This window comes from Microplitis mediator, chromosome 1 (genome assembly GCF_029852145.1).
Source record: "Microplitis mediator isolate UGA2020A chromosome 1, iyMicMedi2.1, whole genome shotgun sequence".
Lineage (NCBI taxonomy): Eukaryota > Metazoa > Arthropoda > Insecta > Hymenoptera > Braconidae > Microplitis > Microplitis mediator.
This window is the reverse complement of record NC_079969.1, coordinates 11,058,227-11,086,075: the sequence shown is the minus strand read 5'-3', so window position 1 is coordinate 11,086,075 and position 27,849 is coordinate 11,058,227. Positions and strand designations below refer to the sequence as shown.

Genomic DNA, 27,849 nt, shown 5'->3' with positions numbered 1-27,849 from the left:
CATCTTGCATAAAAAACAAAAAATAAAAACACAAAAGCGATTTTTAGAAAATAACAACTGCAGTTGTACCGTCAAACAATAAAAATTTAAGTTAGAGAACCGGGGAAAGAGTGAGAAAAAAAAATCGCGTGAAATCTGCAGTATCTGCAATGACGTCACCAGCTAGACAACCGACGACGATTGTCCAAAAGGCACGACGCAAGATTTCTCTTCCATGGTTTCGACAAGGCTCTGTAACACCACCACATCCTGCACTCTCGCGACAGCACACTATTGATACACCTGGCTCATTCCAGGCTAGACAGTTACGTCGAAATCCTTCCTTAGCTCAGGTACAATGCGTGTGGGTTTTATGTTATAATAAAATTAATTATTATTATTGTAATATCTTCATGAACGTTATTTAAATACTCGTTCGGTTTAGAAACAAAAACCATTTTTTTCTTTTTAATTTTTTGTATAAGAAATGAAATTTCATCTGTTCATAAAATATATTTATGCGATAAAAACAATTAATTGTTATTTCAGTGATATAATAGAGCGAAATATGAAATAAAAAAAAAATAAACCGCTGATACCATATCAAACAAAATTTGATTAATAAAGATTAAAACAAGGAATAGTATTTCCTATTGGAAATTTCTTATTTTTACAGTTTAATACTTCGCGTGAATTATAGATAAATAAATTATTTGTTTTTATCTTTAAGGGAAAAAAAAGTAATTTTTTAGTCATTTTATAAATCGAGTTGTGAAAATTCGATTACAAGTGGAACGTCTCGAAAATTTTTCATTCAAAATTTGATGTATAAACTATGTCACTACTACGCAGTCATTCTAAAAATATATTTTCCATTAACTTAATCTTTACAATTTCATCACTAAGTCTTACCAATATTGATGAAAAATTTATATTATTTTTTATTATAAAACGAATTTTTTTTTTTTTTTTATCTCTAAGTAATCGATTCTCTTTTCTGTGTCTTCTTCAATAATCAGTCAAAAACAACAAGGGCGTTTCCGTTTCTTCTTTATCTTTTATTTACAGTGAAAGATTAATTGTTTATTTTTATTTACTTATTTGAATTTCTGAAATGACAATGAAATTTATATAAATCATTTATACGATTATTTAATAATGGTGCACTTATTAATCATTATTTTTATTTTTTTTATTAACACAAGAAATTATATTTTTTCTATTATATGATTTATCGGAGGAAACTAATGCTTCTATTCTGTTAAAAATATTATAAAATAAAAACAAACAATGTTGTGTACTGTAAAATAAAATTGACCATTAATAATTTGATATTGCAAATGAAAATTAAATTCACTTGAGTAAATATCATGGTCAAATCACTTATGTTTATAAGCAATTCTATTAATTGATTTATATCAAAGTCGTTGGTTCATATTTTCTCAAATTGTGAAAAGACAATTTGTGTTAATTAAATTAAATAATTCAATAATATAAAGTTATTGTTTAACTTTAGGTAAAAATAATAATATTATCTTTAATAAACTATTTTTTAATATTCATGAAAATGATAAACAAAAAAGTTATTAAATATAAATTAAAAAAAAGAATATATAAGAAATAAAAATAAATTATAAAGTATTAAAATTTCTAATGTAAATAAAGATAAAATAAAAATATAGCAAAATTAATTTAGCGAAAAGATACTAAAAAAGTGTTGGTATGTTTAATTTTACCCAAGATGAACTAAAACCTCAACAGACATTGCAAAAAATAATGAATAGACTTATTATACAGCCTGTTTTTATGATTATGCTCTTTTGATTATCACAAATACGTCTTCAAGATACAACATCTTTTTATCATCATCGCAAATGTGAATTAAAGTAGTGCCATAAAGAAGTTTCTTAATAATTTTAGAATTTAAAAGAAAAAAATTTTTTTTTTCCTTACATTATTTTGAATTTCACCTTTAATAATTTACCTCTACCCTTTAATTTGCAATAAATGCCATCGTTAATCTAATTTTATAAATATTAATCCGCAATGGATTGATCATTTATTAACTTATTATATTTCTCGTTGAATAAGATTTATTGACGTGTGAACTTATTGGAAAATGATATCCCAGTGAATTAAGTAAGTTTCAACGAGTCTTTTGTTTAAGTTTATATTGGAATATATAAAGATATTGTTATGGAAATTCAATCTAGCTGTTTTTTATAAAAATTTTAATTACTCAGTATGCATATTAATACATTGTAAATTTAATTAATTTATTTTTATTATAAACATAGTTACTCAATAGCTTATTATTATATCAAACATATTTTTTACTATTGATTATCATATTAAATGACAAAATAACGTAATTAATTTTATTGAAATAAAAATTTAAATGTGTACTTTTTTAAATAATAATAATAATAAAATTACTTAGAGGGCAAATGTCGATGATCCAGATCATAAATAAAGGCCGTACTGTTTTCTCGTTGAATAAAGTATATCTGAAGGTCGTGAAGAGGCTTTATATCCTCGTTGCTTTGATTTCGCTTCACTGCGGATTTATCCATGGTCATACACAATCGTGCTAGTCCAATTCAGTCTATAACGTAAAAAGATTTATCTAGGATAGACTCATGCCCTTTGAACTTTTATTTAAAAAATTAATTATAATTATATTACATTATGAATAAATTAAATATTTTAATTATGAAAATGACAATATAATCTATTAATTAAACTAAATTTTTTAAATTAAAATTGTCAAAAAAAAAAAAATGCATTTGTAAATCTTTTTAAGTAAATAAAATTCATTGGAGCATTAATAATATATTAACCGCTCCGGCGGTGCGCAAATTCAAAGCTCGTGAATACAATTTATTGATTTTATCTCATCGATTATTCTAACAAGTCTCTTAACTTTCCTAAGAATCTTTTAGTATCTGTATTATAATGTTCTTAAATTCAAGTGAACTTAAAAGCGACGAACCACCTGTTTTAGATCTTTATCTAACTAAGCTTGCGTGTTTACCATCTATATTACTTTTAAATAATCTAATCGTCATAATATCTTCGTTTGCACACTAAGTACAATTGTTATTATAAATTAAGAAAAGATAAAAAATATAAATAAAAAATTTTGTAAGCAAGTTTTACAAAAAATAATAATTTTGTAACTTTTAATAATTAAGGAATCATAAATACAAAATACAAAATTGCTCAAATCATACAAAATATACACTTAATATTATAATTGATGTATTTTATTTATTCATAATACGTATATATATATATATATATTTTTTTTTTTTTTTAATATAGACAGGTGTAACCGAAATGACTTGGGTGGTAGCTGATCACGCAGCTACACCAGGTTCTCGAGAGTTAAGTGTTACAAAAGGTCAACAGGTTGAAGTGTTGGAGAATGGAAGTATACATTCTGGAAATAGTAATACGAGCGAATGGACTTTAGTACGGTTACCTTTAGCACCAGGTCAAACTGAACCACCAGCTGAAGGTTTAGTACCTACTAGTGCACTTAAACAACCCCCTACAACATCTTGTAAAACTTCACCATCTAGAAAGGCACCTTCTCAAACTAATGTTCCGATTGCTCAACAATCTATTACTCAAGAAGATACTGGTGAGTGTTAATTTTAATATTTATTACTATCATAATTTAAGTAATTTTTATCATTGCCTTTCGAAAAATTATAATTATAATAGTATTTTTGTATCTTAATTTTGTTTCTCTTTTATTTTATGAAAATTATTATTTTGGAAGATCGGATAAAATAATAGCTTGAAATAAAGCTTAATGGGGATTAAAAGTTGACTACAAAAGTAATGAAAACGGTGAGAAAAGAAAAGTTTTATGAATACAGGAGTCTAAGGTCAAGGTAACAATAGTTGAAAGAAAAAAAATTTTAAGAATTGAAAGTAAGATAGTGAGTGCATCGTGGACATGAGTAAAAACTATAAAAAAAAGGGATAGATTGACGGAACTTTGATTTATCTCATTTCCAAGTTTGTTATAAAAGAAAAAGGTAAAATAGGTGAATCAAAAATTTAATTGTGATGAATAAAAAAAAAAAAAAAAAAAAAAAAATAGAAATTAACTATTCTAAGAAAAAGAAATTAATTGTTATTAAAATGGGATAAAAAAAGGTCGTTCGGTAATCGAGATGGAATTAGATTTCTCGTCATTTATTTATTAATTTTAAGCTTTCCCAGAACAATTAATTGAAAAATAAATTTTTTAATAATTTTTTATGAATTTTTCAAGGCCATCAAAATATATAAAGATATTTCTTGAACTATTGTCCAAATGGCAAGTTGAGTAACAGAAATTAAAGCTAATGAAAAAAGCTTTAAAATATCTTGAATGATAATGCACTACGAGTTGTGATTTCATAATTATTTTTAGATTAATCAGCAAAAAATGATTTTTTTTCTAAATTTGGGGAATTTCAAACACCTACAACTTCTAAACTAATTTGTAGATTTCGCTCATTTTTTATCTTGATCAAGCTATCAAAACAAAAAATATATGTGCCAAGTTTTATTAAGATCCCTTCAAAATTGTCGGTACTATCGTGGTCACAAAGCTCAATAGTTTCTTTACAAATCATATAGTTGCTTTTACAACGTCATAATATACAAAGGATAAGTTTGGACTCATCTTCGAGCTTGACCTTGATTTTCGATCAAAAAATAAGTATACCAAGTTTCGTTTGATTCCATTAAAAATTGAAAACGCTATCGCTGCCACAAGGCGCGTTATATCCCATATGTTAGGGTGTTTCAAAAAAAAAAAAAAAACAATTTTTTTTTTTTTTATGGTATCCAAAAATTGAAAGTATAACTAAAAATAAAAATTTTAGTACCATTCCGAGCTTTTAATAATGATATTGAGGTTTGCCTCAATCCATTTTTCTATTTTCCATTTAAATAACACGGGAAAAAAAATTTTTTTTTTTTTAGAATTTTCCAGCTCATAAACCAATCAACGGATTTTTATGCACAGCAAATTTTTTAGTAGGAAATTGAACGCTCTACAAAAAAAGTCTCTTATCATCTTTTGATAAATCAATCAGAAATCTTATTTTTTTAAGAGCTTAACATTGAAATGGATATAACTTGAAAACAACGCAGAATTTCGAAAAACTTTATTCGTAATAATTTGTAAGGAATAAAATTATCTACAAAAAAATTCCTATGATATTTTTTTATAAGACTGATAGCTTTGCCGGAAAAATAAAAAAATCTCAAAATTTACTATAAATTATACTTGAAGCTTAAATAACTTTTGAACAGTGGGATTTATCAAAAAATGATAAGAGACTTTTTTTGTAGAGCGTTCAATTTCTTACACAAAGTTTCATTGAGCATAAAAATCCGTTGAATTTCGACAATTATTACGAAAGTTATGATCAAAAAACCATAAAAAGAGCGGTTTTTTAAAAAATTCGATATTTTTTTAACCATTGATCAAAAAAATCTCAAAATTTATCAGGAAGCCTCTTTTGAGGGGTACTAAAAAATTAAGAAAATCGGAAAAAACAATTTATACGCTTTTGAAGCAATGGTATTTTTAAAACTTACACAACTGATTATGATAAGTTAAGAAAAAATTCTACGAAAAATCCACCATGACGATAAATCCAATAGCCAGATTTCTATAAAATCTACTAAAATAGTAAAGAAAGGACACAAGTCCTAGCATCTATAATTTTTTACCTTGTGCCGTAAGAAGCGATGTACGTGTAAGTACTGTGACTCTCGCACTCGATCAATACGCACCAGCGCGTGTCCTTGACCAGTTCGCAGACTCCGTGTAGAGGGTGGTGCTTTTTACTGCGCGACCTATCACAATTTTCAACACGCGTGGATGTACAAGAATGTGACGCGACAATTATAGAAGAGAAATTTCTTAGTTTAATCTGTCGTCATGTCATTAATCATTCGAGTTCAAGAGTTAATTAAAATTTTAGATAAATATTCAAGGTTAATAATAATCAATGAAATTTATTGTCATTTAAGTAATTTAATTCTATTAAATATTTAATTAATTAAATAGAAAATAAAAATAATTAATTTTTTTCATTAACTAAATTTATCTTAAATTCATTAATATAATACATAAATATTAATAAACTTTCATGAGTGTATGGTAGATATTCTGGTGGGAATAAATTGTATTTGTTGATATGAAAAATACTTCTTAGTCACATGACAACTTCAGTTGTATCGACTCCTGCGTCTGAATACGTTATTAATTGTGGTCACGAATGGACAATATCACTGATCTGCGATTTGATTCTATTATTAGGACACAATCGCTTCCATTATTAAAAATCTGTCACCGAGGTTTGACTTATCTATTGATAAAACTTATTACTATTTAAAATTTATTTTATATTTTTCAAAATATATATATATATTTATTAAATTAAAACGAAGAAATTATAGCTTTTTTAATTGATAAGCAAAGCATTGACATTCAATACTTTTATTGAATTCCATTTGTGGAATTCAAAGTCATCTACGCGTTGGAATGTAAAATTATTACTTGTAGTTTCAGTGAGTCTTGTAAATAATTTTTGAAAAATTTATTATTTTATTAATAAAGCTAGATAAATATTATATTAAAAAATTTAATGAAACGATAAATTTCAAAATAGTAGTTTTAAAATAATAATATTAAATAATCTGTGCTAAACTAAAAATTTTATTGTTATTACTATTTTTATTACATTTATTATTATTAATTTTTTATTTGCGAAATATAGATGACTGTTTACAAAAATTACTTTTACTTAATATCTCAATATTTCTGTGAAATTCTGTATTCAAATATTAAGCTAACTATATTCTTAGACACTGCTCTTCACTTTTTAAATCTGCCCATTACCTTTCAATTGTGATAACCGTATTAAAATTTTATTAATTAATAGAAAAAAATCAAAGCGCTCATTGAAAAAAAGACAACGTAGTTATAATTTTACTAGTATATAGATTCAGAAACAAAAGTATTTATTTGTTTAAAACTAGCTATTTAATGAAATTTGATCAATAAATTATAGTCTACAAACTTTTTCACAAACAAAAATATAATACGCTGCATATCTTTATCTTTAAAAAATATATTTCTGACGTGTACGTAAAAGTTTCCACTTAATATATGTGTATAATACCTTAACCACTTCCTTTTTTCTTGAAAATATAAACTTTACGTTGTGATTTTTTAACATTCCACTATCAAAATTAAAAAGAAAAAAAAAAAAAAACCGTTTCGACCCCCATCTTCCTTTAACAAAATATTTTTTAGCTACGATAATTGAAAATCTAATTTTTCAAACCTGTACTTTTGATCTTAAATCATATACTTATTAGCGTATTTGGATACTCTAGCTATGCAAATCTCGTACTTTTACCCTAAATTAATTGCGGTCTTTGTTTTGTTCTACTCTAAAATGCCTCAACACATAAAAAGATATATAGTATTAGCAAGATTCCAAAAACTAATTAAAGAAAGTTTTATAACTGATATACAGAGTTAGTGGTTTGTCTTATTTTTTATTATAAATTTTAATTAATTACAAATAATCCGAAATATTTTTTTTTCTTTTGACTATTCAAAATGTTTCATTGAACATCCTTTCAATCAGCTTTTATCCTTAATTCCAATATTGGAACATGAATGTTCGGCTAATCTGGCTGAATTCCAAAATCGTAATACTAACTATTATTCTATCTAGACAGAATTTTTATTATTTTTATTCTATTTTTGTGAAAAAAAAAGAAAAAAGAGGAAACGTATTAAATTGAAACCGCGAGTTGATAACTCACTTTGCCAAGCCTTAGACACTTTCAATTATTAACTCTGAACTTTTTCATTTACTCCAAGTTACTTTTATATTATTACACTTATAGGTTTTTATATTATTATATTTACATTCAAATATATAATATAATCATATTTTGTCATTATCCCGCATTGTATAACTTTTCATTATTATTATTAATATTTTTCAGTATAATTTTATTATATCATATGTATTATAGTAGTAAATAGTGCAGGAAACAATAATATTACAGAGTTAACTAGGCATAGAGATGAGTGTATATCCTGGCTTGTATCCAAGCACGCAGACATCATTTCATCGTCGGCATATGTATTTGAAACTCAAATTATTATTTTTTCATGATTTTCAATAATTTTTTTCTTTAAACTTTTTCTTACTTACACAGAAATTAAATTTTTTTTTTATGACTCATTAATTTTTTAATTTTATTACATTTAAAATATAATTTTTTAATTAACAGTTTAATAGCTTGAACTTTGAAAAAAAATTTAATTAACTAAAAAAGTGAATTAATATACTATTGTTTACATACCTTTGTTTTCTCCATACATTTCTATAAACAACCGATACTGTCTCAGTAAATATATATATAACTATCCGAAATTCAATGAATCTTCTCAACCGTAGTTCAACATACACAATGTTTTTTAAATACGAGAATTTTAAAATAAAAAATTATATTCAATAGATTGTATTTTTTTTTATAACTAAATAAACTTTATATAAATTGTTTTTTACTGCCGAAATTTATCCAATAAAAAACGAAATTAAATGACAAATAAAAAAAATAAACCGTAGTTGCGATCGAATCGTATCTAAAAATATTGTAAAAAGACTGTCTGACGTCAGAAGCATCCTCGAGAGTCACTTGGACGGCCTTTGGTTGGCTTACTTGCATATTATGATACAGTTAACTTAGTTGGAATCGAACCAGAAGAGAAATCGAGACTTGAATAACTATTTCCGCAGCGATTACGCCGGTTTAAATCAAAAGGAACTTGATGCGTTGCGGTCAAGATCGAAATCTCTCAGTTGATCAACGAAAAACGTAGAGATCACTACCCTGTTACTTACATTCAAATTTTCATTCTCACATTACTTATTAGTATTATTATTTACAAATAAAATACGTAAAAATCATTTTTTAATACTACGCAATATTAAAAATTGCAAAAACAAATTCGGTCATTAATATGGTTCTTCTGAATGCAAAAACATATCTTGAAACCAGGCAATTGAAAAGTTTAATCAAATAGTTATTGATGCATTTTATTTACTATAGTATTTAATTCAATGTAACTATTAATGTGACTTATTAAAATTTTAATAATTTTATTTATATCAGTGCTATTAAAAAGTAATATGAAGTGTATTATAACTATTTTAATTAGATTATGATTTACTTGCATGTTAATGTAATTATTTTAATATGGGGATTTTACGAAATAAAAAAAGAAATACACGTTTAAATGCAAGTATGTTACACAGTGAAATCATTTATAATTTTAATTGAAAAAGTGTCTTGATGTTTTCTAAATTTAAAAAAAAAAAAAACCTTACAAAATAAAATATAATTTTGGCCTTGTTTATTTCTTCACACGTTTAAAAGATAAACTTAGATACATTTACATAAATTTTTAGTCGTATATAATACATTTCGACATTGTTTTAGACACCGGTGGGAGCGACGGGAATGGATCAGCTAGTACAAGCTCACCAGGAAACCGGAGGCGTGGTTTTAGTGGGTAAGTTAAATTAATAAAGCATCAACTAGTGATATAAATATACCAAGTATTTTAATATGATAATGCAAATAAATTTGAGATATTATTATCATTGGTATTATTATTACTATTTCATATATGAAGTTAAATTTTTTTTTTATTAAAAATATAAATTTTAGTAAAATTATTTATTTAATCCATTTTTTTAATAATATTTATTTTAGAAGAAAATGGTTGCCACAACAATTTCGGAAACTTAGTCAGGGTAAAGTTGAAAAATCAGGAGATCGGCCATCAGCACTTAAAAAGACTGGTTCTGATAAAAGATTTAAATTGCCAACCGGCGACAAATCAGGCCGTACTGTTTCTGAAGGTGAAGAAGAAGAGGAGGAAGTTGAATGTGATGACAGTGAAACGCCACCATTTTTGGAACAAAACGGTGGAGAAGATGCTGAAGATGATTTTGAACTACCACCTCCCATGAAACCTATTACTGAACCAATACTAGTAGCCTCTGGAAATGGTCCTCCAGGATCTACTGTTCCTGATGAATTACCTGGGAAAAGAGTAAATAATAATATTATTTATTGTTCAGTTTTATATTAGAATTTATTTTGTAAAATTTATTTTATTGAAATTTCTTCAGACAACTGAGCGATCAATAAAAAGTTTGGATGGTGCTACAACTGCTGATCTAGCTGAGATTGAGCAAATTGTCAAAGAAAGAATGGTATTTTTCAAAAAAATTTTCTATATTAATCTACGGTTATATATTAAGTAACGAAAACAAATTAATTTTTTTTTCTTCAATAATGTTATATTTTCTGAATGGTGAATATTAATAGGAACAACATACAGAAAATCAAGAACGAAATAGTTTAATGAGAACACCAGGACGCCCGTCGTCTACAGATGATAGTTATAATAGTTTAAGTGGACCGACAATTTCTGAAGAAACAGATCCTGAAGCTGCAGCACTTGCAAAACGGCAATTTGTCATTAGGGAGTTGGTCGACACAGAACGAGATTATGTAAATGATTTAAAGCATATTGTTGAGGGATATATGCTTCCCATGAGAGATCCTGACAGTGAAATACCTTTACCTGAGGATCTTCGTGGTGGTAAAGATAAGATGATATTTGGTAATATTGAAGCAATATATGAGTGGCACAGAGAGTAAGTATTAAAATAATATTAATTAAATTTTTTTTAATTTTCATACAAAAAAAAAAAAAAAGATTTATAAGAAAACAGCTAAATATTTTCTTTATTTAATTTCCAGCTTTTTCCTCAAAGCTCTTGAACGTTGTTTAGAACGACCTGAAGAGCTTGGTCCATTGTTCAAGAGATATGAAAGGAAGTTACATATGTATGTTGTCTATTGTCAAAACAAACCGGTCTCAGAGTACATTGTTTCCGAGTACATAGATACATATTTTGAAGTAAATGCATTGAATGATTTTAATTATTTCAATCAATCTCATTTATTGTTTATAATTCTCTTAACCAAAATATACATAATATTTATTGTTATTATTATTATTTTTTTTTTAAATTAGGAATTAAGACAAAAGCTTGGACATCGTTTACAGCTTTGTGATTTACTTATAAAGCCGGTTCAAAGAATTACTAAATATCAGCTGTTACTCCGAGAAGCTTTACGCTTGACTGAAAAAACTCAAAGAATATCAGAGATTGAAGGACTTCGTGCAGCGGCACACGTAATGCGAATCATTCCTAAAGCCGCTAATGACATGATGGATGTTGGTAGATTGCAAGGTTTTGATGTAAGATTATTTATTTATTTATTTATAAATTTATCAGTTTAGATTCATACTAGTTTATATAATAATTACAAATTATTATTTACCATATTTTTTTTTAGGGAAAAATAACGGCACAAGGTAAACTTTTATTGCATGGACCTTTACTAGTTGCTGAATTATCAAGTGTGCCACAACGAGGACGTGAATGGCAAGTTTTCCTATTTGAGCAAAATATTATTTTTAGCGAAGCGCTTGGCAAGAAAACTCAGTTTACAAACCCTGCCTATGTATACAAAGCTCACATTCAGGTGGTTAAATAATTTGATATTAATATTATATTTTTTTTATAATATTAATAATATTTATAATAAATTTGTAAATAGGTAAATAAAATGAGTCTAGAAAACTCAACAGATGATCCTGAAAAATTTGTAATTCGTTCAACGGATCCAAGAAAACCTGGACTTGGTTTTATATGCAGTGTAATAGAGGATAATGGACCCAGGAAACAAGAATGGTTTGATACAATTACAGCAATTCTACAAACCCAGCGAGACTTTCTTAAAGCGATTCAATCGCCAATTGCCTATCAAAAGGAACTTACCAAAGATCCACTGTAAGCGTTTATCACTTAAAAGAAAAAAAAACTGAAATTTTAACACATTTATGAATACACCTAATATTTGTCACATTTTGACCTGTGAATATTTGTTCCAACATATTTTTGTATATTTTATATAAGGATATGAGCGACCACAAGGTAGTTTAACAATGGGTAGAAAATTGTTTCTGATTCTGTAAAACTCTAATTTAACATGTATTTTACGACCTTTTATTAATATCTTAATTTATTACTGATATTTATTTCTTAACACGCTCTCTATGTAACTAACTCACTTTATTACACTAATTCGCTCCCAGAGCCTAATAATTGCTAAACCGTTCCAATGTGCAATGTATTTGATTAATATCCACTATTGTGAAATTAAAAACGCTTGTTTTTTTTTGGCGTGAGCGTGATGGTATCAATAGTATAACAATGAAAAATTGTACGATATATTTATAGTAATTTTTAAAACGTTTATAACACCACACTTAAGGTTTTCAAAATGAAAACTAAAGGTGTATGTAAATATTACTCAATTGAATGGCGGAAAAAAATCAAATTATAATCAACACATAAACGTAAAAAAACTTTATTTAGAATAAATTATAAATTGATGAATAACTAATCTATAAATTGTTATGTGCACCGTAAATCCTTATTATTTCCTCTTAAACAACTTTAAAAATCCTTATCTACCCTCAGCACTAAACTACCTCATCATTTTTTTAATATTAAGATCAAAACACTCTAGATAATTATTTCTTATTATCACTAATACCTTATAATTAATATCTACCTTTTGTCGCATCTTAGTCAATTACCAGATTTCAATGTCAATGGATTATACCAGGTATCTCACATAATATTCCATTGTATAATTGTAATAACCATAGTATGTGTATATCAAGTAGATTAATTCAAAAACTATAGTTTATTATGAGTAATTTTTATTGATATAAATATTGAAAAAAAAAAAAAAAAAAAAATTAAGCCAACAGTTGACTTGTAAATTAAAATATAGCCGTTCAACGACCCCGGAACCAGTTACTCGTGCCGCAGTATCAGTACCACCAATGTTGACAGTACCTGGTGCAAGCAATAAAGAGCGAAGTAATGATCATAGAAAGTCTCAAGCTGTTCATCGATCACACACAGGTGGTCTTGAAAATTCACCACGTACTCCATCACCAACCAAAAGCAAGCTGAATTTCCTCGAGGGATTTAGGAATACTATCACCCGGGCACGTTCACCTGTTCGCACCAATTCCATTCCGGTGAGCTTGGATATTTAATTTATGGTGCACGTTATTTCTACAATGGTGGACTTTATTAATGGGAAACTCATTATTTTAATTGTTGAAAAAAAAAAAAAAAAAAAACTAATAATATTTCTTACAGCCACGGGATTCTTCTGCTTCTTCCTCTTGATGCCTGTTGCTATCTGCTCTCTACTGCATTACCTTTTGTCATTGCAATGACATACTGCTGTTACTAAAAATAAAAAAAAACACTGAACATCACTTATAATATAATAGTAAATAATAATAATAATAATAATAATAATAATAGAAAATATAAAAAAATAATCAATGAAACCCCTTAAAAAAGTACAAAAAGATTACACGTGCATAGTAAATAAGAATAGTGTTTAAAGTGCATTATAATAATAAAAATTGCATCCAATTAAAGAAGAATAAAAATTTATTTAAAAATGGGTAGATATTTAACTAACTCTTGGTGATAATGATAATAATAATATATGGTGGTGGTGAAGATGTTATTTGCGGTGAGCATGAACCATCGCGGCATGCCTCTATTTTACTTTTTTTTCTTTCTATTTATTTATTTTTTTTCCCTAATAAATAAAACGCCCATCTCAGGTTGCGCCAGGAGCGCGTGTAAGACTTGCAGCAGATTGGGGTAAGCTTCACGCCGGTGATGAGCTTGTAGTCTCACATCTAGATGGTCCAGGAGTTGTTGTATCACCCCTAGATGCCAAAGAAGAGCTTTGGATACCAGCAAGTCTTATTCCAAATTCATCCATCAGTCGTGCATGGTCCTTCCGTCCACGTAAACTTGATAACGAAAAACAGATTACTAGCCCACAGCGTAGTGTTAACGAACGAAAAACATTTCCACCGAAGATAATTCCAGGAAGTGTATCATCACCTGTTAAAGTTTCTGTTGGAGAAATTGCCAGGCTATCCATTGAAGTAACTAACTACGAGGGCATTAATGTTACTTGGAAAAAAGATAGCAATAATACTGACATTGAAACAGATGATCGGATTCAAGTTCATCAAAGTGCTGGTCTAATTTACTTGGAAATTTCACGTTGTCGTATTGATGATGCTGGAACTTATCAATGTAATATTCAATCAGAAACTGGATCATGTTCCGTTAAAATTTATCTTTGTGTTACAGGTAAATAAAAAAAAGTATATATATATATATATTAGGGTGCGCCAAAAAAAAGAACTAATTTTTTTTTCTTTAGTTACCGTGAAAATATCATTGAGGATGATAAAAAAAAAAATTCTGGTAAGGTTTGAACTCTTAATATTAATACACTGGTCACAGAAATTAAGGGATAGAAAAAAAATCGGAAATTTTTAGGTGATTTTCAACATGCTGTAACTCGGTGAAAAATGGTCGTATAAAAAAACTAAAAAAAGCAAATTGTAGCCTTAAGTTTCTAGTTTTTAGATCTGGACCTCAAAATTTCTCATCATGTACGGTTCCAGAGTAATCATAAGAAAACCAACGAAAAAAAAATTTTCAAAATTTTTGCTGGTCTTTCAATACCTCTATGGGCGACAATAAATTTTTTTGAATAATCCGACTGTCTGACTTTTCTCGGAAATTTTATGCCCTTTAATTTGGTGGCCTCAAAAAGTCTCTACGACGATTTGGCGCCGAGTTATCATTGATCAAAGCAAAAAAGTCCATTTTGGCTTTGATAATCAATAACTCCGGATGTATTGGTCGTACAGAGAATGGAAGCAGGGTTTTGAAAACTGGAAAACATTCTCTATAAGGCAAAATTAGTGGCATTTGATAGAAAAATTTTTTTTAAAGCGATATTGTTTGGTAAAAAACAGGTCAAAATTCACAAATTTAAGGATATTCGGAAATCTTGCTATAACTTTGGATATAACGGATGAACAAAGGATATCTTCGACTTTTTTTCAACCTCAAAGTGTCCTGAAAAAACCCTGAAAATTTCAAATCGCTGCGATTTTTCTTTCTTGGTGCCCCGAAGCTTTAAATTTATCGATTTTGTCAAAAATCACCATAATTGGTAGTTTCTCGGTTTTTGTTCATTTTTTCGATTTGAAAATGTTTTTTTTACCGATAATCTTCATTTCTTGAATCAAAAAGATCGATTATCGAAAAAAATTGAAAAAAAAATAATTTTGAAAAAAAATTTTTTTTTTTCAAAATTTTTTTTTTTGTTGTATCTGCAATGATTTATCATTGTCAAAAAAAATTCCTAAAATTTTTTTTACCGCCGGCATTAGAGTTACCCAAAGGGTATGTTTGTTAAGTTGACATTTGAAGCAGATGCAGTTACAGCGGCCACCAAATTAAAGGGCATAAAATTTCCGAGAAAAGTCAGACAGTCGGATTATTCAAAAAAATTTATTGTCGCCCATAGAGGTATTGAAAGACCAGCAAAAATTTTGAAAATTTTTTTTTCGTTGGTTTTCTTATGATTACTCTGGAACCGTACATGATGAAAAATTTTGAGGTCCAGATCTAAAAACTAGAAACTTAAGGCTACAATTTGCTTTTTTTAGTTTTTTTATACGACCATTTTTCACCGAGTTACAGCATGTTGAAAATCACCTAAAAATTTCCGATTTTTTTTCTATCCCTTAATTTCTGTGACCAGTGTATTAAGAGGTGGCGCTTCGTGATTTTTGATTTCCCATTTAAATAACATGGATAAAAAAAATTTTTTTAGTTTGAAATTTTCTACCTCGGCAATGGCTCATTGTACGAATAAGCCCAGCATATATTTTTGTAGGAAATTTAACGCTCTACAAAAAAAATCTCTTAAAATCGATCAGAACACTATTTTTATAGGAGCTTGGCATTAAAAAGGAAATAACTAGAAAACAATGCAGAATTTTAAAAAAATTTATCAACAATAATTTGTAGGAAATAAAATTGTCTACAAAAAAGTATTCATGACATTTTATGATAAGTCCGATAGTTTCGCCTAAAAAGTAAAAAGATCTCGAGATTTATTCTAATTTGTCTTCGAGCTCCAATAACTTTTGAACAGATGGATTTATCGAAAAATGATAAGAGACTTTTTTTGTAGAGCGTTAAATTTCCTACAAAAATATATACTGGGCTTATTCGTACAATGAGCCATTGCCGAGGTAGAAAATTCCAAACTAAAAAAATTTTTTTTTATCCATGTTATTTAAATGGGAAATCAAAAATCACGAAGTGCCTCCTCTTAATATTAATATTAAGAGTTCAAACCTTACCAGAATTTTTTTTTTATCATCCTTAATGATATTTTCACGGTAACTAAAGAAAAAAAAATTAGTTCTTTTTTTTGGCGCACCCTAATATATATATATATATATATATATTATATTATTATATTCTCAATGTTAATAACATTTTTTAGGAGGAAGCGGAGCGACATGGGCTCAAGTAATGAGCACAACAAAAGTTAAAATTGATTGGGAAAAACGTGATATCGAACAAGGAACTCTAGAATGTCGAACTATACCTTCAACATCATGGATACCAATAATTGAAGAGGTTAAAAATCCTCCAGTTATTCTAGAACTGTCAGCTGGTGCTTCATATAGCTTTAGAATTGTAGACAAATATGGAAAAGGTGGTACCTCACCATCTGCCGTTATCACTTTACCAGTTGATGAAAGTATAAACTGGGAAGCTGAACAATTTGTTGGGAGGTACTTGGAGCTAGATGAACTTGGTAAGGGTAGGTATGCTGTTGTAAAACGTGCAAGAGATCGAGGAACTGGGCAAGAAGTTGCACTTAAGCAAACACCTAGGCACAAGCAATCGAGATTATTAACTAGAGCTGAGTATGATCTTTTGGCCTCCACTCACCATGGTAACATCATACGTGCTTATGCACTATTTGAAAATGCGCCTCAGCCAGGATTAGATACCATTGTCCTGGAATTGTAATTATTAATTAATTTCATAAAATTTTATATACTTAATCTTTAAATTTTATTTTAAAAATTTTTTTATTATCATCTATAGAGTACGAGGCCCAACATTATTTACTTACTTGAGTAAGAAGACTGAATATACGGAAGCAATGGCAAGTAAATATGTTCATCAATTGTTGTCAGCTCTTCAGTGGCTTCATCAACGTAATAAATATCATTTAGATGTTAAACCTGAAAATGTGCTTGTCGATCAAGATATTGGAATTGTCAAATTGATTGATCTTGGTGAAGCAGTACGTGGTCCAGTTGAAGAAGTTGTACCACCAGGAGATTTAGAATTTGCTGCCCCAGAATTAGTTATTGGTAAACCCACTAGTTTTTATACAGACTTGTGGGCTACTGGTGTTTTTATTTATGTACTTTTAAGGTAATTTATATTTCTTTTAATTTAAGCAATTATTAATATTTAATATACAAGTTAATTTAATTATTTGTTTATTGTTTTTGTTTAGTGGCCTTTCACCTTTCTTAGACGATTCTGTCGAAGAAACAACTGCAAATATCTTGAAATGTGATTTTTGTTTTCCTGATGAGTACTTTGAATTAATATCAAATGATGCAAAGAATCTTCTTTTAAAACTTTTATCTTTAAAAGGAGAAGATCGAGGAATGGCTGAATCCTGCCTAACATCTCCATGGTTTAAAGTAAATACTTGACAAAATTTATTATAAATCATATTTATATGATTTAAATTTGTAAAATAATTTATGGTTTTAGATATCAAAAGGTGCAACAATTCCTTCTGCAAGAATGGCAGCATTTATTGAACGTCGAACACATTGCTCTAAATCTCACACAGATGATTGCTTCTACTCTTCTTGAGATAAATCATTTTAGTAGGCATCATTTAAGTTGGAGACGTAGTTTTTATTAAAAGCCGAACAAATTATATTATGTAAATAAGATAAATTAAAATTTTTACAATTAAGTAATTGAATATGTTTCTATACAAATTTATGTTTACTTGTAAATTTAATTATTTTGTAACAGATCATACACTTAGACATTAAAATATTTATAAAAATAAGATTGAAAAAAAAAATAATAATAATAATAATGAATAAATAAGACTGTATTTTATTTTTATTACTCCTTGGAATTACACTGAACACAATACATTCATTATATTAAAGGCTACTAAATTCAAAAGGCAGTTTATTTCTAGATAGATAATTAAATTTTATGCATTTAATTTTTTTATTGTATGTCAAAAACTTGTAATTATTAGTTACCATTACATAATTAAATTAAACAATTGATTAATTGAACAATTTTTTTTACTTTTATAAATTTACTTTTCAATGATAAAAAATTTTTTTAAGTATACAATTCATTAGAAGTCATTGTAGAAAAAATTATAATTGAATATTATGATTAAAAAAAAAAATTATCGACGTGATCGTCGCGCACGTTGATGACCTCTTCCACGGTAACCCCGACCTCTTGGTGTTCCTTTATCTTGAGAATTATTCAACTTAACTGAAGTTACATCAACACTTACTGTTGGTTGTGATGATTGATTTTGTGATGATTGATTTTGTAATGATTGATTTTGTGGTGATGGTTGTGATAGTTGAGGAGTTTGAGTTTTCTGTTGTGGCTGTTTTTGCTGAACTACTGGTAGATTTTCCGGTTCTTGATCTTCATTATCATCACCAAGTAAATTTCCAAATCCAAACTCGGCTTCATTATCACCATCTTCCCATGCTTCTATTGATTTTTCATTATCATTTTCGTTCACTGTCGCTTCTTTTTCATTTTTATCTTTTTTGATAGTTTCTTTTTCATTTTTATCATTTTTAACAGTTTCTTTTTCATTTTTATCATTTTTACCATCTTCTTTTTCGTTTTTATCATTTTTTCCATCTTCTTTTTCGTTTTTTTCATTTTCTTTTTCATCTTTTTTATCAGTTTTCGATTCAATATTTTCTTCTTCTGACTCTATACTTGCTTCCATAGGATCATACTTATCATTACCATCTTCTTTTTGCTTTTCTTTTTCCTGAGTAGAAGAAATTTCAAAAGTATCTTCAGTGTCATTCAGTGGCTCGTCTTTTATGATATTCTCCGATTCAACAGTCATGGAATCATCTAATTTTCGTCGCTTACTTTCTACTTCATTTTCATCATTAACTTTTGGTTCATTTTCTTGAGTTATAGATTCGTCAGTAGGTTTTTCATCATTATTTTCAGCAGTTATTGGAGTAGTCAAAACTTTTAATTCAGAAACAAAACTTCGATAATGTGTCACAGTACGTAAATGAGAGTTCATATCTTCTTCAGTAAGCATAAATCGTCGACACTTGTCACAATGGTAACCCTGCACTTCTTTAACCAATGAAGCTCCAATTTTTAATTGATTCTGACGACAATACTTGTAAGAAGGTACTTTATATTTTGTCAAATCAACATCTTCTTTTATATCTGTAATATATTCGGTATTCTCCGGAAGTTCATCATCATTTTCATTAGATTTTGGATCAGATCCAGAATCTTTATCTTCATCTTCTGCTGTGCGAACTTCCGATTCTCCTTTAGCTAATTTATTTTTCTTTGTTTTCTTCTGTTCTTCAATTTGAACAGAATTAACCATATGACCTGGTGTCAGACAATGTTCATCGTATTCTATACGTGATGGGAACTCCTTGGCACAAGAAGTGCAGCGAGGATGTAAAAAAATTTTCAATTGTTGATGCTTCTCACTCTTTCTATGAGTTGATAAAGTACCATAGAAATGTAAATCACACATAGTACAATATTCTCGTACACTCAAATCTACAGAAACCTATTGATAAAAATAATATTCATATTATCAACTGTTTTTTTTTTTTTAAATAAATAATTAATTTAATGTTCATTTATTTACTTTTTTTCCGCGACGTTTTGAGTTATGTAGACTTAATTCTCGTTGTTCTTCAGCAACTTGCAGTTCATGCCTCATAAAATCAACTCTCAGCTTATATGATTCATCCAACTTGTCCATCATAAGCTGATGTGCTCGACCCCGAAGATGATTTTCAAATGACTGTAATATAAAATTTTAATCACAGCTTGCTAACATAATTTAAATATTTTTTTTTTTCATTAAATATATACATATTGAAATTTTTACTTACGAATCCATCCCACATATGTTTATTACAAACATGACAAAACATTTGATTAATTGGTACGGCTGCATATCGACTTTCAGCATGTCGCGTCTCAGATTTTTTTCCTGCTGGTGCAGATTCTTCCGTTTTTTTAGGTGATAAATTAGTTTTATTAGTCTCTTCAGCTTCTTTAGTCGAATCATTCATAGACTTTTCATCATTTTCAGTAGCTTCAGTTGGAGTTGCTTCATCTTTTTCTTTTTCTTCATCATTTTGTTCTATTTTTATATCTTCAGTTTTTTCATTTTCATCGCTAATAAGAAATTAATTTTTATATCAATTATAAACAGTTAAATCATTGATTCATACTTTTAATCCCATATAATTTTTTTATTTTTATAAATTTTTTCTGACAGAGGATCATTATATTAATGAGTTTTAGTTTTAAATGACAATGTTTTACTGGCAATATGAAGAGAGATATATATGAATAAAATATCTGCAACTCTAAATCAATAAGTCCGTAAAATCATTCAAGACCATGAGAGATACGTGAAGAAATTGCATTACATTTGCAAAATCAAGAAAAGAATATATAAATGATAAATAATATCAATAACAATAACGTTATATATTATTGATGACTGATAAATAAAATTCAAGGCATTATATAATTTTATCGTTTGATTCGCAATTAAATAGAAGAAATAAGCTGCAGAATCTTAACGATTGAATATAAGATAAATATTGTAAAAATATTTTATTGAGATAAATAATAAGCAAGGCGTGATTTTTTATTTCAATTGCCACACAAAAACTCGGAACTTTTTTATTTATCGTTGGTAATAAAAATAAATATGATTGTGTGTACATCACCAGTTGAAACAATGGCGACGGCTTACCTTTTCGCAATAGGCTGCGTATCTGCTTTCTCATTATCAGAAGTCTTAAGATCCTGCTGTTCCTTTTTGCCAGTCTGATTTTTTTTAGAGTCAGAATTTGATTTAGATTTATCGTTGCGATGTTGATTTCCATTATTACGTTGGTTGCCAGACTGCGCACGAGATTGTTGTGCGGATGATGGGCCACGTCGACCGGCGATACCATCGCGAGCACGATTGCCCATCTATTTAAGTGATAAGGCCATGATGACCAAAAAGCCAAGCCATCAGAAAAAATGACAATAAATTTTTGTCATTCGAATTTAAATCGAATGAAAGTTACTTCAAGCAACCATAGGAATCATAACATGAGAAATAAATTATTTATGATTTAAAATTTTTTTTTTGTACGATATGAAGTGGGATATGTCCATAATTATACTTGGACAATATTTCCCAAAAGAATATTTAGGTGTTTAGGTCATGAAATATAGTTTTTAAACTTTTTTTCGTTTTCGATAAAATATTAAAGATTGACGTCAACATAGAATTAAAGGAAAAAAAAATTTTTTTCCTTCTTCATTGTGATTGAAGATGTTAAATTTCATTTGATGTCTGGTTTATATAATTTTCCTTTGGAAAGCTTGTTTACGCAAAATTAATTATCTTTAATGGATGTATAAAAAGATAATCGCAACGATTTTGTGAGGTATAAGGAAATAAATGGGATTATCTCATTTTATAATTTTGTATCAATGGATAATATTTTGATAAATGAGGATTTTGTATTAAGGTGATTTCTCACCCAATCCGTAAATTTGTTTGAGAAAAATGCTAATTTTTAGTGCAGTATAAAAAAAATAAAATAAAAAAAAAAACATGAATGAAACCATCGACCGTTGAAGTGATTATTTTTTATATTTATATACTGAAATTCGGTGAAGAAGCTTTTCAGTGTGACTGAAAAAACAAATGAAAAAAAATATATTTATTAAAAAATTTTATACCTTGCTATAAGGTTGCGAACGTTGGCTTTTTGAATTTCCTCGTCCCTGTCTATCACTATAACGACTGCTTGAATAATTCTGCGAGCTACGGAAATTTGATCCTGGCCCGTTCAAACTCGTTCCTAAACTTAAGAGTGATGGAACCTGAAATTAAAAAAAAAAAAAAAAATGATTAAAGGGAATAATTAAAATTAAATCACTAAGAAATACGGTATATTTATTAAATATAAAATTTACCTGAGGTTGTGTATCTTGTTGACTTCTCAGGAGATTACTAAGAAGATTACTAGCAATTACTAGTTGAGCTTGCGGTGAATTTAACGAAAGATTGTTACTTGGAGTAGGTAAAATACCACGACCAGGCATTACACCGCTCTCCCATGGATTCATTCCATGACTTCCAGAACTTCCACCCCCCATGCCAATTCCACTATATCCAGAATTACCTCCTCCACTGTTACGACTAAAACTACGATTCCCACTGGAATTGCGTTTAACTCCACGGTTGTATGACATTTTTGCTCTAAAACAATGAAGAAACACAAAAAAAAAAAAATAATTAATGTCGTAACAAAAAGTCAGTTTGTATTCACACATTTACGGCATTATTTTCACTAAAAATTATGCCGGCTTTATTAACCAATCCATAAAATATTTATGCTTTTATGATCTATTATTACTAAGCAAATATAAATGAATAATATTAAAACACTACATTAAATATACATATATAGATACAAGTATAAAAATTATTTAAATACCTCAGAAATATTATCGATTACAAAGCGTCACTTATCTTAACTGGTTTGGACCACCACTACTAAAATGAAGGGTAAGTAATAGTATCCAAATTATTTAGAAAGTGCGAAGATGAGATCAAGTATGAACTATTACGAACAACGACGAACTATAGAATGAATAAATGAGAGTTTTTAAATTAGTATGAGTTATAACAAGACGCAAATGGCCAGTCGCCGATAGTTACATGCGTAGAAAATGCTGCTAATGCTGCTAAGAGCTGCCTTTCACAATAAATGGAAAGTTAATATCAAGAGTAGGAGACCGAATTTGTACTAGGGGATTGGTATAGGTATATTTATTATTTTTGCTATACTTTAGTCTGATCAGTTTAGTAATAAAAATAAGTTCCTAGGCAAGAAGAAGTAATTATACCCTAATAGCACAGTTTGCTTTAGCAAAAGTTTCCTTAAATTTTTCGTCAAATTTCCGTTAACTTCTGACTTTTCCGTTTTTTACGACAATTTGTATGCGACTTCCTCTACAATTTCACGTAAATTTACTACCCGAATTAGAATGCGAATTCACTTCAAAAGTTGACTAGAAAAAAGTTGTCGTCAATTTTCAGGCAAATTTTGTGTCAATTTATTGTTAATTTGACTTGAAAAATTGTTAAGTATTTTTTTACCGTCAAATTGTAGACATTTTCATGTATAAAGTTCCAAGTTTTTATCCCGTACAGCCAAGAACCTATTCTAGTAATCTTGGAAAAAATATTTTTCTCTGGCGTTGTAATCGTATAACTAAAACTAATGGGTATGGTTTCCTCGAGATCCGCTCTCTAGTAAGCAGACTAAAAAACTATGGAGGGTAGAGGTACCTCTACCCTCCATATAAAAAACGCAAACAGAGAGATTGAGTTTTGGTGGTGCCCAAGCCATTTACGAATAAAAGGAAACGAGAGAGCTGACAAACTAGCCAACGAAGCCAGAACTTATGGTACTTGGTACTTTTATAGACCTGTTACCGAACCTAGCAATATGCAACAGAAAAATAGAAAAAAAATACTACACCGAACACAAACACTTCTGCGATGATGAACCGCCCGATAAAAAAAGATTTTGTATAATTATATATAATTATATATAAGTCCATATATAATCAGATCTGAAAATTGGCCAGGCCTGATCATATATAATCATATATGATTAGATATAATCATGCATGAATGAATATAGTCATTTTTAAAATCTCATTGAAAATATCTGTAAATTATTAATTAAGTGATTTAATTAAGATATAATTAGACCTGATTATATATAGGCTTATATATGATTATATCTAGCCTTCATCAGTTAGATCTAATTATATATGTCTATGTATAATTAGACCTGATCTTATATAGACTTATATATGATTATACCTAGCCTCCATCATCCAGGTCTGATCAGATCTAATTATATATAGGTTCATATACAATTATATATAATTCCATGTATAACCATGTATAATCATATATAATTCCATATATGATTATATATAATTATATATGATATCATATATAATCATATATATTCATATATACTCATATATAATCAGACAAAATCATTTTTTATCGGGCCAAGAAATTCTGGACGCAAGTACTGGAAATTCAAAGACTCACAAAATAACTACACAAAGAAAGCTTGGGTCGAGAATCTAAACCTAAAAAGGGTGGAAATTACATTCATCAACCGTCTGAGATTAGGACACCTATGCACAAACGAGTATCTCAACTCAATCAAAGTCAAGGACAGTCCCGACATCAGAAACATTGCATTTTCAAACGAAGAAAAAATTTTGAAGAAAATAACAAAATTTGTCAGACATTAAAAACACCATAAACTTAACACACATTACAATAGACGAGGAATAAAATAGAAAACAACACATTCAAATATCAGCTGAGTCCCGCCAATACTACTCAGTCCACAAACATTGGCTGTACGGGCATGCCCAAAGGTGATGGAGATGAGAGAAGAATTGTAGTAAATTATAAATAAACACAGAATACCTACATATAATTTCGTTACTAGAAATAGAATTAATAGATTTTGCGGTCAAAAATTTTGAGAACCGTAGAGTTAAATTCAATAAATGCAAGATATATGTACCGATTGAAAGATAATAATAGTTAAAATGTCTGTTTTTTGAAAACGGATTAAATAAATATTCATTCTTTGTAGAAATAAACGGGCACACCCATTTATTCCAAGGTTACTATTGGGAGGTTGGATCCAATCTTTATCCGTTTATCCCAATGTTAAATTTTGTCGCTGGTACCCCTGATTAAAAAAAATGATTAAAAAGTATTTAAAATGATTTATTTTTTAATCATTTTAAATACTTCTTAATCCTTCAAATCATTTCTAATCCTGTCTCTTATGGACATTTAACGTGTGAAATCATTTTTAATCATTTTTTTTAATCAGGGACCTTTCTCTAGGGATAAATGCTAGTCTATTAATCAGCTCTAATAGCCACTTGGGTTTGAAATTGATAGTAATTTGACAATTAAAATTACCGAAGTTTGCTGCCCGAATTTGCCGACAATTTGACAGCAAAAATTGGAAAGAAAAATTTGCGGTTAATTTTTCATCAATTTAGAGGTAACTTATTTTACTAGAAAAAAAAACCTAATAAAAGATTACTTGAATTTTTCGTCAAATGTCCGTCAACTTCAAGCATTTCCATTTTTGACGAAAATTTGTATACAACTTTTGAAGTGAATTTGCCCTGATAGCCACACTCTAAATATAATTGCTCATCAAGTTCTGCAGTGAAACATTTACGGCTAACTTAACAACAAGTTTCTGGCAAGCTTGGCTGGATAATACTTTCCTTTAAGTTGGCTTCGTAATACGGCAGTAGCTTGAATGTAAATTGACAGAAAAACTTGTCGTCAATTTGAAGTGAAACTTTCAATCAACTTAACGTCATTGTCTGACAATAATACTTGTAGTCAAATTGAATAAAAAGTTACAGACAATTTACTGTCAACTTAAAGGTAACTGCTTGCTCTCCAACACTTTCCTTTAAGTTACCTTTAGAATACGGCAGTAGCTTGTGTTAACACGGTTAGGGTGGCTATCAGGGCAAGCGCGGTAATTTACCGCCGGTAAATAAGAAGCAACAAATGGTAATATGTTTAAACGTTCAATTCGAAAGCTAGATGCCGCTAATTTATATAAAAAGCGTGGAGAAAATTCTTAATATCAAGTAAATTTAAGAAAAATTATTTTTAAATTTCTTATTGTAACTTGATTTTAAAACTAATTTTCATTAAAAATTTTCAAAAAATCTACTTTCCATTCTGGCTGCAAGATAACGTTATTTAATTTGAAATTTAACTTAAGGCTGGGCCGTACCAAACGAATTTTTGAATTTTACTTTTCTTTTAATTTATTAATCAATAGTTATTACAGAAATTTTTATAGCTTCCGAAAAAATGTGAAAGACAAACTTTTTCGGAAGATTTTCATCATTTGAGTGACGTAATTATTCAAAACGTAATTAGAAAAGTAAAATTTGAAAATTCGTTTAGTACTGCCGACCCTTAAGGGCATTTTCAGACAGTGACCCCCGCTTTTTAAAAATATTTAAACACCTTGAACTGTCATAATCGTATTAAAATTTTATTAATTAATTTCAAAAAAATTAAAGCATTAATTGAAAAAGGACAACGCAGTTACAACTTTGTCGACATGGAATTTAAAAAAAATTACTCACAGTTGTTATCAAATAGGAATTAAACGAAAATTGGTAAATAAACTTTAGCCTACAAAATTTGAAAATTCAAATTATAAAATTGACATGAAGATTTTAATGAAATTTATTTTCCAAATTTTGTTTAACTCCTAACTGATATCAACTGTAAATAATTATTTTTAAAATCTATGTCTAAGCGAAATTGTAACTGTGTTGCCCTTTTGCAATTAATGCTTTAACTTTTTTAAAATTAATTATCAAAATTCTAATACGGTCATTACAATTGAAAATTTTTTAAAAGTGGGAGGCACTGTCTTAGAATGGCCTTAATACTACTACCTTAATACGTTTATTGTATTTTCATCAAAGATTAAACTTTAATTTTATAAATTATGTGAAAAATTGATATTCATGTAAAATTAATAAATTTTATTAAATTTCCATGAAAATTATCCTTGAAAATTGGAAGAACTTTTAACAGAGTAAAGAGCCATTAATATTATTCATTAAAATATTTTCTATAGACTTTATAAATAATTTTTTACAATTTATATTCAGTTCATTATCATTTTATATACAAATTTTCATACAAAAGTACGCTATTACTTTTTTAATTTTTCCTACAAGCAAAACCACCCAAATAGAATTATTGCTCATGAATGTATTATTAAACATTATACCATATTTTCTGTACTATGTATGATACCGTGGTTTTTAATTTTTTCAAGAATTATATGGAAGTTTTGAATATTAAAGTAATGGCATCTAAGGGATGTGACAAAATTGAAGTACTCTTTACTACTATCAGTATTGGAAAATATATGTAACATTTTTGGAATGACAAATTATCAACGTTATAGTGGTAACTTTTATTTATCGATAACTTTAAAAAGACATCATTTATCACTACATTTTATGGTAACATTTTGCTAACTCTTTTCATATTATACTTAGTTAACATTTTTATGGTAACTTTAACAGAACTTTTAAGAGTTACCTTTTTGAAAAAATACTTTTTGTTAACATTTAGAAATAGCAAAAAGTTGACTTTAAATAGGTAACTATTTTAAAGCTAACAAAAAGCTAAGCTAGCTATTAGGGATTGTTATTGAAAATTTATATTCAATTTTTTTAAACAAACAAATACCGCAAAACGAGTTTTTCTTTTTTTTTTTTTTTTTTTTTTTTATCATATTGAGAAACA

At 28.1% G+C, this 27,849-nt stretch overlaps 2 protein-coding genes and 1 long non-coding RNA gene across 9 annotated transcripts in view; 1 reads left to right on the top strand and 2 right to left on the bottom strand.

Moving 5' to 3' along the window:
* Window positions 1-18,215, top strand: part of LOC130673587 (triple functional domain protein) — a 28,212-nt gene extending 9,997 nt beyond the window's left edge. For 4 of the 6 annotated variants that reach the window (XM_057478678.1, XM_057478670.1, XM_057478653.1 and 1 more), the window contains 15 exons: window positions 3,304-3,625; window positions 9,523-9,595; window positions 9,799-10,141; window positions 10,221-10,304; window positions 10,420-10,751; window positions 10,858-11,017; window positions 11,135-11,362; window positions 11,461-11,649; window positions 11,725-11,957; window positions 12,970-13,222; window positions 13,829-14,372; window positions 16,597-17,128; window positions 17,211-17,546; window positions 17,632-17,824; window positions 17,898-18,215. In XM_057478678.1, the coding sequence (XP_057334661.1) occupies window positions 3,304-3,625; window positions 9,523-9,595; window positions 9,799-10,141; window positions 10,221-10,304; window positions 10,420-10,751; window positions 10,858-11,017; window positions 11,135-11,362; window positions 11,461-11,649; window positions 11,725-11,957; window positions 12,970-13,222; window positions 13,829-14,372; window positions 16,597-17,128; window positions 17,211-17,546; window positions 17,632-17,824; window positions 17,898-18,002 (3,927 nt within the window). In that variant the 3' untranslated portion in view covers window positions 18,003-18,215. Of the gene's footprint in view, window positions 1-3,303; window positions 3,626-9,522; window positions 9,596-9,798; window positions 10,142-10,220; window positions 10,305-10,419; window positions 10,752-10,857; window positions 11,018-11,134; window positions 11,363-11,460; window positions 11,650-11,724; window positions 11,958-12,969; window positions 13,223-13,346; window positions 13,467-13,828; window positions 14,373-16,596; window positions 17,129-17,210; window positions 17,547-17,631; window positions 17,825-17,897 lie in introns of those variants that run through there. The other 2 variants (XM_057478687.1, XM_057478697.1) reach the window with 2 other exon arrangements.
* LOC130673654 (uncharacterized) lies at window positions 685-8,725 on the bottom strand. Its single transcript, XR_008990924.1, has 3 exons — window positions 8,383-8,725; window positions 2,416-2,584; window positions 685-1,088 (listed from the first exon to the last, which is right to left on the bottom strand). It is a non-coding gene; the product is annotated as an uncharacterized LOC130673654 (long non-coding RNA).
* Window positions 18,216-18,255: 40 nt separating the features above from the next.
* LOC130673615 (myb-like protein X) lies at window positions 18,256-23,284 on the bottom strand. 2 transcript variants are annotated; one of them, XM_057478716.1, is made up of 8 exons: window positions 23,146-23,284; window positions 22,922-23,067; window positions 22,398-22,683; window positions 22,161-22,304; window positions 21,175-21,398; window positions 20,297-20,585; window positions 20,047-20,205; window positions 18,256-19,965 (listed from the first exon to the last, which is right to left on the bottom strand). In XM_057478716.1, the coding sequence occupies exons 3-8, from the start codon at window positions 22,674-22,676 to the stop codon at window positions 18,568-18,570; spliced, it is 2,493 nt and encodes an 830-aa protein (XP_057334699.1). In that variant the 5' UTR covers window positions 22,677-22,683; window positions 22,922-23,067; window positions 23,146-23,284; the 3' UTR covers window positions 18,256-18,567. The 2 variants fall into 2 exon arrangements, with proteins under 2 accessions (XP_057334699.1, XP_057334690.1); XM_057478707.1 differs by having other exon boundaries at window positions 22,922-23,185.
* Between the last annotated feature and the right edge of the window lie 4,565 nt (window positions 23,285-27,849).

Bases quoted from the DNA above. Each gene is read 5' to 3' on its own strand.
- LOC130673615 (XM_057478716.1), bottom strand. From the start codon at position 22,676: ATGTCATACAACCGTGGAGTTAAACGCAATTCCAGTGGGAATCGTAGT. The intron at 22,305-22,397 runs GTAAATTTTATA...TTTTAATTTCAG, and splicing joins AACAAGATACACAACCTCAG to GTTCCATCACTCTTAAGTTT. The intron at 20,206-20,296 runs GTAAGTAAAAAT...TTTATATTACAG, and splicing joins AACATATGTGGGATGGATTC to TCATTTGAAAATCATCTTCG.